The sequence below is a fragment of the Psammomys obesus genome, unplaced genomic scaffold (assembly GCF_907164565.1).
Source record: "Psammomys obesus unplaced genomic scaffold, mPsaObe1.curated_primary_1811, whole genome shotgun sequence".
NCBI classification, from domain to species: domain Eukaryota; kingdom Metazoa; phylum Chordata; class Mammalia; order Rodentia; family Muridae; genus Psammomys; species Psammomys obesus.
In genome coordinates, this window is record NW_026587215.1 from 1,684,408 (window position 1) to 1,694,206 (window position 9,799).

Here is a 9,799-nt window from a genome sequence, read left to right on the forward strand (position 1 = left end):
CCCTCTGGCTTGAGGAGGAGGTTGGAAGATGCCAGCTGACTGGGCAGCCTCCCCTGAGGGATTTAAACAGCCACCGCCTGCTCTGGGCCTTGACTTAGGGGAGGCATCTAGGGAGGGAACAGAGGGCTTATCGTCCCAGAGGGCCACGGTCCAGGCACTTTACCTGTTTGGCCTCAGGCTCCATTGCCTAACCAGTGGACTAGAAGGCTGAACAGGGCGGAGCTTCGCAGCAATTCTAATGGCGCCTGGCACCCAACAGGTGTGTAACCCTCACACAGATGTACAAGCCCCATGGCTCTCGCTATGGGAAAGCTCTTTGTCAGGTGGGAGCCTTTGCTGACACAGGGTCCCACCCCTCACTCCCCTCTCCAGGCCGGAAATCCCCACCTATCATGGCTACAGGCGAGCAGTGCAGCCAGATTGGGGTGGGGCCTGGGGCTCTAGGCTGGCATGGTGCCTGTGTGATTGGGCCTGGGGCTCTAGGCTGGCATGGTGCCTGTGTGATCATGAGAAATGACCTCACCTCTGAGGGCTTAGGATTCCCTGTCCAGTGTGAGAATGGCAATGCCTGCGTGGGCACCCTGTTCAGAGAGCGACCCCCCGGCTTTTGTTGTGCTCATATTTCATTCGGGGTCTTTTCTCGGCTCTTCCTGGTAGCATGGGGGATGGTGGCTTTCCGAGACGGGGTTTCTCTGGGTAGGCTTGGCTGTCCTGGAACTTGCTCTGTAGATTAGCCAGGCCTTGAACTCACAGAGATCAGACAGCCTCTACCTTGCTGGTGCTGGGATTAAAGCCGTGTGCCACGACCTCTCGACTGTGCGTGTGTGTGTGTGTGTTTTATATAGGCTTCCTCCATCCTGCAGGAAGCTCCTTAAGCAGGGGAGGCAGACAACAACAAAATCACTCGAAGGGCGCTGAAAATGACCAGATTCTGTTGGCTCCACCCTGCTAGAGTGAGCAGAGGCAGCCCAGCTGCAAAGCCGCTCAGACAAGAACAGGTTTAGACCAACTGAGGCAGCTGGAAAGGCCTCCAGGTCGAGTCCTTTCCTGAGGCAACTCTCCAGCCTGTTGCGCTGGCTGTGCAGTCGCTTCAGGCTCCCAGAGTTTGGGAGCTGCTACTTGTGCTGGACGGTGTGTGTGTGGGGGTTTCTGGTGGTGCAGCTGTCTCTGAGTCAGTTCTGCTCCTGTAAGTGACCCCCCCCCAGCCACATTCCTGTCAGTAACCCCAACAAAACTCACTGAGTCGTGAAGCTGGACTTTGGTATCTGTTCTCCGGCCTGTTGTGGGCTCCCTGTGTGGGGTGAGCTCTCCCTCCATCTCGTGGGTTCTGGGGATTGGGCTCAGGCTGTCAAGCTTGTCAAGTAACGAGCCATTTCTCTCACCAGCTGACCCTATCCCCAGTTTTTATGGGGTGGTGGGGATTGAACCTAGGCCTTTGGGTGTCCTAGGCAAGCACTCTACCAACTAAGCCACAAACCTAGCCCTACCACTTTGTGTGTGTGCTTACCTGCAGTTTCACAGCAAGCCTGCTGCCCAGGCTCCTACATCCTGTGTTCTCTTAGGCCATGGTCCATGCTACCGGTCTTCAGATCACATGCCAAGCCTCTCAGGAGCGCTTTGTGCTGGGAGTAGTGGAGAAGGAAGGCACTGGGGGCCATGGAAAGAGCTGGTGAACATGGTAGCATCAGCTCTTCAGCAAAGCCTCTCTCCCAAGCAGCGGGAGCAGGAAGAGAGCAGTGGAGAGATGGAGATGGTAGCGGAAGGGGTGCCGGGATCAAGGAGAAGGCAGTATGGCCTTTGGCTCATCGATTCCAAGTCTATAGATACAAAGACATATGCCTAGAGAGGGTGGCTGCCCTGCTCAAGAGCATGGAACAGAAATGACGGTGTCCCATGACAAAGCCGCTTCCACACTCTCAGCATCTCTGAGGCCCAGAGAGGGGCCACAGGGTCAGCCTGTCTCCACAGCGGAAACCACAAACAACGTTGTCTCAGAGCTACCCAGATTAGGGCGAGAGAGGGTCCCTGGGCTAGTTTCAGCCCAACTTCCGGGGAGTTCCAACTCTGATGTTGACAGAGGCCAGAGAGCCTACTTTCACCTCCCAGGCCCCAGCAGAGCGTTGGAAGTCAGGACTCAGCTTTTAGCCCAGCGCCATGCGTGTGGGGGGGGGGGGGGGGGGGGGAATAGTTTGTGGGGACAAGGGGGACCCCCCTGGGTGCGTGCCCAGGGCCGGACAGAAGCGCAGTCCGGCTGCGGACTGCCCCGCCCGTCCGCCCGTCAGCGTGGGGAAGGGGGAAGCGCGGCTTCCTGGCTCCTCGCCCGCGCCCGGCGGCCCCGCCACGTCACCGGGAAGCCCAGGGTGCGCGCGCGGCGGGAGCGCGCGCGGGGAGGCGCGGCACCGGCCTGGGGCACCGCGAGGCTCAGGGACCGGGACGGGGACGTGGCAGCGCCCCGCGCACCACCGAGTTCCCTGGCAGTGCCGAGCGACGCGGCGCGGGATCGGCCGGGCAGGACCATGAACGTGTTCCGGATCCTCGGGGACCTGAGCCACCTCCTGGCCATGATCTTGCTCTTGGTGAAGATCTGGAGGTCCAAGAGCTGCGCGGGTGAGCGGCGCCCGGGCGGGGCGGGACGGGACCGGGGTGGGGTCTCGGGCTCAGAGGGAACCGCGCGCGCTTCCAGAAACTTGAGCAAAGTTCTTTGACATCAGAGGATCCCGGAGCGTGTGCGGGAGCGTGTCTTCCGCCTCCACGAAAGAGCCCTACCTCGCCCCCTCACCCCATTCTTAATCCCCCAAACTGGCTGCTGGGCCGGGACTGCGAGGACCTTTCCCCTCCCTAGGAGAGAAGAATGTTTGGAAAGGAAGCCGCCTTAATCTTGAGGTCTTTTCCTCCATTCTCTCCTGCCTTTCGCTCCCCCAGGGAGAGCTTTCCTTCTCCTTCACGCTAGTGACACCAGCCTGGCCCAGGGATGTGGAGCTGGTCCTGAATGGGAGCCATTGGAGGGGCTCCCTGTTTGGCTAGAGGTTTGGCTGCCCTGCTGGAGTTGCAGGGAGTTTCGAGGCTGGATCGATGATTGGAGCGCCCCCCCCCCCCATGAAAAGCCATCTTTGTCCCTAGTGTTCCCTGCTTGTGCTAGGTGTACAGATGGGGTCTGTAGGGTCTGAGCCCAGACTCCACCAGAGCGGAGGAGGCAGGGAGCGGCTGAGGGCTACGTGGAAGTTGCAGCTCTGCCTGTGGGAGAGAACGGTTAGGGTGTGTGCCCAAGGAAGAGGGTACAGTGTGGAGACACCAGTGCAAATAGAAGCACGTACGTAGAAGCCACGGGGTATAGGGCAGGTCCTGGGAAGGACACCAGAGAGCCAGGAATCCAGAAGGTAAGATGGACCAATGGGGAAGGCTTTTCCTGTTCCACTAGGAATCCAGGATAAGGAAGCCATGGAAGACGTAGGTGCAGAGAAGGAGGCTCAGCAGGTCTCTTGAGAATCAGGAGGTGGAGGCTGAGAGCTTTGGAGAAGATGTCACTGGGAAGGCTGGATAGGAGAGGGATGGGGCTGAGTTTGGATCCGGCACATTCAGTGGCTCTGGACTGGACTAGAAGTTAACAGGGTGTGTAGTCTTCTGAGAGATTTTCCTTCACAGCCCTTCAGTGTCTGGCTCCGGGCACCTGGCGGGGGGAGGAGAGCAAGATGGGAGGGGTGCTGTCACCTCCCTCCCTCTCTTCTGGGCACTGTCCTCTGAAACCCCACTGCTCTGCCTCGGGGAAGCCGGCCTGCTAAGAGGCCAGCAGGAGCAAATCAGTAGGTGTGTGGCCTCCTAAACTTAGTAGGTGCTGTGGAGGAAAGAAAAATGGCAGCTGCTGCCATCCCCAAATGCCAGAGACACTGGGCACTGGGTGCTGTGTTATGTAGCCTGGGGCCTCTGTTTTCCCATCAGGCAGAGGGACGGGAGGCTGCCCTGGCTGGTGGGCCTCTTGGAGGCTCCTCAGGCTCACACTCACTGCCTCACCTCTTCTGCTAGGCTCCAGGCAAGGATGTCTGTGAAGATCCGTGTTTTTAGGAGGATGTGTGGGGCCCCTGGGGGTGGAAATGAGCCCACCTGCTGAGGAGGGCCTGCAGGAGATAGTGGCCAGGTGTGCCCTATGGAGCTGCTGCCCAGACCGTGGTGACAGGGCAGAAGGCCTCTCTGGCAAGCTCTCCATGAGGGCACAGCCCACCTGGAGCTGGCTCTGTCTGGATTGCCTCATCTGTGTCACCCCTTGCATGAGTTCCTTCACGGACATCTTCATCTCCAAAGCACATTCCCTTGCACTAGGTCTTCCTAGGTCAGGTCCTAGGTCTTCCTCACGTGACTCCTGTCACATGTGGGGGTGAGGGGCATTTACTAGTGAGGAGTGTGTGGTCCAGGCATGCCTGTAGCCAGTATGTGGGTCCAGGGTTCTTCAGAATAGGAGAGACCTTAGGAGTACTCCTTGTTCAAAAAAAAAGTCACCCTGGCCAGATAGTGGTAGCACACTCCTTTAACCACAGTACTCAGGAGGCAGAGGGAGGCAGGGAGGATCTCTGTGAGTTCAAGGCCAGCCTGGCCTGCAGAGCAAGTTCCAGGACAGCCAGGGCTCTTATTATACAGAGAAACCCGTCTCAAGACACAAAACAAAGAGCTTTAAGCAGAATTTTATTTTAGAATAGCTGTTAGGTTTCTGGATGGATGGGGAACAGAAATGGAGGACCACAGGCCAACAATGAAAGCTTTTTGAAAGTCTGGGAGGCACTGTAGCCGGAGCAGGCTATGGCTGACTTTTGGGAACTTTGGGGATTGTCATGAAAAATGGAATCAACGGGTGAATGAACATGCAGGCCAAAAGAGGGCTCAGATCTGGAGAGCCCCTAGCATTCACGTGTGCACGCATGTGAGATGTGTGTGTGTTTGCGTGTCTGCCAGCCACAGGGACGGCTTTGATGGCAGAGATACAAGACAAGGGGCAGCTGGATGATTTGTTGACAAAGGCAGGTAGAGCCGTAGAAGGGGAAGCAGAGGTGTGTGACGCCACCGGGGCCAGGAAAGGGAGGCTAGGGACCAGCAGGCCAGGTCAGCGGCTCTTGAGACCAGGAATGAGGTCGGCCGACCCTGGCTTCAGAGACATGGGCACCATGAAGGGGAGCACTTAGATGGGGTAACAGAGGCTGCTGTGGGTTCGGCAAGGAGGAAAGAAAAGGATGTACCTGGCCCTTGGTTGGAACTACCTCCATGACCACCAGCAGCTGCCAGAGCAGGAAGGGATGACCTGCTATTTCAGGGCCCGCTCGGGAAAAGTGTGCCGCAGGAGCGCTGGTGAGATGGAGTAGAGTCAACAGCTTTGTTGCCCGTTTGGATGTTGACTTATTAGATGGAACCCTGCCTGAGCCTCGCACATGCTAAGGAAGTGTCCTTCTGCTAGGTCACACACCAGTTCTTTGCTTGTTTCTTTGTTCTGAGGCACTGCTCCTTAGCCTAGGCTGGTCTGCCTCTGCAACCCGAGGGAGGGGATCAGGCGCTGCCCAAATGCACAAAAGGCCAGCCCTTGTTCTTGTCTTCTTCTGAGAGCCTTTATGGCCACCAAGTGTGACATGAAACTTAGCAGAAGCCAGATGAGAGTACAAGGGAGCTCTCTGGACTGTTGGACCTCTTTCTCTAAAACGTCCTTAGTGGTTGTGGCGCAAGCCTGACTGCAGCACTCAGGAAGTGGTGGCAGAAAAATTAAGAACTACAGGCCAGCTTTGTCTACACAGAGTTCGAGGACGGCCTGGGCGATGCAAGGGGCTGTCTCAGAATACTAAAGAGTGGGCTGGGGAGATGGCGCCATAGCTTGTAGCTTAAGGTTCTTGCTGTCAAGTTTGAGTGTCTGAATTTGATCCACATGGTGCAAGGGGGGAGCCATCCTGTGAAAGTTGACCTCTGACCACACACACAGCATGTGTACACACACACACACACACACACACACACACACACACACACACACACACACCCTGCACACACATACACACATACACACACACATACATGCTAGGTAAATCAATAAATTTTTATAAAGAATTAAAAAAAAAAACGTTAGAGAGAACCTTTATGTTCATTATGTTTATTTCTTGCATGTGTATGAGTCTATGGATGGGTACCACATGTGTGCCTTGATCATGGTGGTCAGAAGAGGGCACCAGATCTTCCGAAACTGGAGTGACAGGCAGTTGTGCGCCACTATGTGGGTGCTGGGACCTGGCCTGGGTCTTCTTACAAGAGCAGTAAGCGCTCTCAACTGCTGAGCCATCGCTCCAGCTCAAAGTAAACAGATGCTCTTTAAAAAGACAGTCAGACAGGTCCTTGGAGTTGGCACACACCTGCAAGCTCAGCACTGAGGAGGCAGAGGCGGGGAGGGTTGCTGAAAGCTTGAGGCCAGCCTTGTTTGACTAATTCGTTTTGAGGCATTGTTTTACTGTGTGGCGCTGGCCAGCCTTGAACTCAAAAGGCCTGCCGCTGCCTCCTGAATGCTAGAATCAAAGGTATGTGCCGCCATACCCAGCCCGAAGCCAGAGCATTGTTTGTTGTTGTTTTGTATTTTGCTTTTGGTTTTGTATTTTCTGTAGCACAGTCTCTCTGTGTAACAAGCCCTGGCTGCCAGGGGAACTCACTTTGTAGACCAGGCTGGCCTCGAACTCACAGAAATTCACCTGCCTCTTCTTCCTGAGTGCTGGGATGACAGGAGTACGCCACCACACCTGCATAGCAGGGTCCAAGTTAATCAGGGCTACAGCAAGACCCCGTCTTGAAAGAAAGAGAAAAAGAGACAGACAGACAGAAGGAAGGAAGGAGGAAGGGAGGGAAGAAAGGAGGGAAGGAAGATGGAGGAAGGAAGGAACAGTGTGGAGAATAAGACCCTACGGATGCACATTTTTCAGGCACATGCAGTGAGCTGTGGCCAAAAGGTCTGTGCACTCAGGCTTCTTCACTTTTGCACGTACCATTTGGTGTTTATTATTTACTTATGGCAGTGTTGGGGCTGAACCCAGGGCCTCGCACATGCTTGGCAAGGGCTCTGTCACCGAGTTGCACTCATGATTCTTGTATTATAATGAACAAAAATAGATGTAACCTTTGTAAGTAGGAAAAGAGCTTTTAAATTTTAGGCGTTTTGGAAAACAGAGTGCTACTGGCCTGCGCCTTCATCTGCCTGCTTGTCTCCCTAGTGAAACAGCAACTGGAGTCAGCGCCTCATTCTCCCAGGATGGAGCTCTGGGGTTGCCACTGGAGCTCCGGGGGTGGCACACAGAACAGCCTCGACACCCCCACCCAGGCGACTCACACTACCCCCGAATCCTCCACAGAGAAGCACCAAGGTGGCGCACGCAGGGTTCACTACTGGGAACGTAGTGTTCGAATCTTTATTGGGAGACAGATCGTAGCTCAACGAGAGGCACAGGGACTCCAGCGACTAGATGCGGGGACAGCCGCTCCTGGGTGGCCACCCCACAGGCTACGTTCTCATGGTCTCTTGTTCACCCTGCACAGGCATCTCTGGGAAGAGCCAGATCCTTTTCGCTCTGGTCTTCACCACCAGGTACCTGGACCTCTTCTCCAATTTCATCTCCATCTACAACACGGTGATGAAGGTGAGAACGTGGGGGCTGCTGGTGTGCTGGGAAATTCAGGCCAGGGCTGGCACTGGCTCAACCTGCCTTGCTACCCAGGGCCTTTCAGGCATGGCCCTCTGCACCGTTTCCTCATGACCTGTGGGGTACTTAGCTCAGGGAGGTGGCTGTGGAAATTCATGGAGGTTTCACACATTTAAATTGTGAAGCAGCTAATCTCAACACCGGGGCAGCAGAGAGGCGTGAGGATTGCTGCAAGTTCAAGGACACCCTGGTTTACCTACTAAGTTCTAGGGCTACACAGTGTCTCAAAGGACCCTCACTACCTCCACCACCACCACCACGTGGTGTGCGTGACAAGTGGCCAACCTCGTGGAGATCAGGGGGAAAGCACCAAGGAAAATGCATAGCCTGGGCAAAGACCTAGAGATAGGAACAAACTAGTCTCTTCAGAGATGTGTGAGGCCAAGGCAGGGGGTAGCCAGTGGAGCTGCTGTGTGGACAGAGGCAAGGCGGGGACGGGATGAGGAGGGCGGGGTGGCTCAGGTCAGCCGCAGGGACCAAAGGCTGCTTCGGTTGGTCTGGAAGTGTATGCCACTCTCTTAGCTCCGCTGCCATGCCTGGTCTCCACTCCAGAGCGTGGTAGGCCCCGCTGGGGTGAAGACTTACCGAACCTCCTGGCTTCGAGGCGGGTACATTGTGGAGGCAAGAACAAATTGCTAGTTGGCAAAGTGGGTTACAGCTTGTCAGGTGCTGCTAAGAGAGCGGGTGACCTCAGCAAAGTCAGGGTGTAACACCCCTATAACATAAACGCCGCGCGTGAGCAGTGCAGGGGTGGCTTGGCAGCCCCACGGATGCCCCCAGCTCCTTTCTCCTCACTCTGACACCCTCGGTGTGGCTGGTACTCATGAGCGTGTAAAATATACAGTTGTTCAGCAGGGTCCCACATGTGCTTGGACTCCTTGCTGTTACCATCTTGAAATTCCTAATTTTGAACAAAGGGTCTCACTTTTTCATTTGGCAGTGGGCCTGGTAAGTTGTGTAGCTCGTCATGAGAAGAATGGCTATCTCCAGGGTCACAGAGTGTTTGCCCTGGCTCCTAAGGCAGAGGGTAGTGGTAGTAGAGTAGGGGACCTGCCTGCCAGCAAGGTATTTTTTTTTTTAAAGATGGGGTGGAATTGGCACATACCTTTAATCCCAGCACTGAGAAGGCAGAGGCAGACAGATCTCTGAGTTCAAGGCTAGCCTGGTCTACACAGAGAAACCCTGTCTCGAAAACAAACAACAGGAAAGATGGGGATCTTACTAAGTGGCCTTGGATGGCCTGAAACTCACAGAAATCCACTTGCCTCTGCCTCCTGAGTACTGCAGTCACAGGAGTATGCCACCATGCTTGGCTTGTTTTAGTGTCTAAAGATATTTCATGAGTGTTTGCCTGTATACAGGTGTGTGTGTGTGTACCACATCTACAGTGCCTACACAGGCAAGAAGAGGGTGCTGGATTCCCTGGAATCTAAAGTTCCTTGTGAGCTGCTATGGGTGCTGGAAACTGAACTCAGGTGTTCTGCCAGAGTAGGAAGCACTCACTACTGAGACTCCTCTCCAGCCTCCTGTCCTTGGTTTGCATACAGGGTCTTACCACATAGTAAAGGCTGCCTTTAAACTTAAAAATCATCCTTTCTCAGCCTCTCACATGCAGGGATTATAGAAAAAGTTTTTGTTGTTTTTTGAGACAGAACCTCTCTCCGTAGCCCTGGCTGTCCTGGAACTCATTATATAGACCAGGCTGGCCTTGAATGCACAGAGATCTGCTCATCTCTGCCTCCTGAGTGCTGGGATTAAAGGTGTTCCACCACCACTCATCTGGAGAAAGCTCTTTTAAAATGTTTTATCCAAAATCTCAAGTGACTGAGATGGAAGATGGTGCGTTCCAGGCTAGCCTGGGATACATATGAAGGCCCTGGTCTAGCAAGAGGGCTCAGTCAATAAAGATGCCTGCTATCAAGCCTGATGACCTGAGTTGGATCTCCAGAACCCACATGGTAGGAGAGAACTCATTACCACAAGTTGTCCCTTGTCATGTGTGTGCACATCATCCCATGTATTTGTGCCTCCCCCACACAAAATTAAATATGTGTATATGTGTGTGTGTATATATATATATATATATATATATA

At 54.6% G+C, this 9,799-nt stretch overlaps 1 protein-coding gene across 1 annotated transcript in view; it reads left to right on the top strand.

Moving 5' to 3' along the window:
- The first annotated feature begins 2,377 nt into the window (after positions 1 to 2,377).
- Kdelr3 (KDEL endoplasmic reticulum protein retention receptor 3) overlaps positions 2,378 to 9,799 on the top strand; it is a 10,707-nt gene continuing 3,285 nt past the window's right edge. The window contains exons 1-2 of the mRNA XM_055602938.1: positions 2,378 to 2,607; positions 7,543 to 7,643. Of these exons, the coding sequence (XP_055458913.1) occupies positions 2,517 to 2,607; positions 7,543 to 7,643 (192 nt within the window). The 5' untranslated portion in view covers positions 2,378 to 2,516. The remainder of the gene's footprint in view (positions 2,608 to 7,542; positions 7,644 to 9,799) is intronic.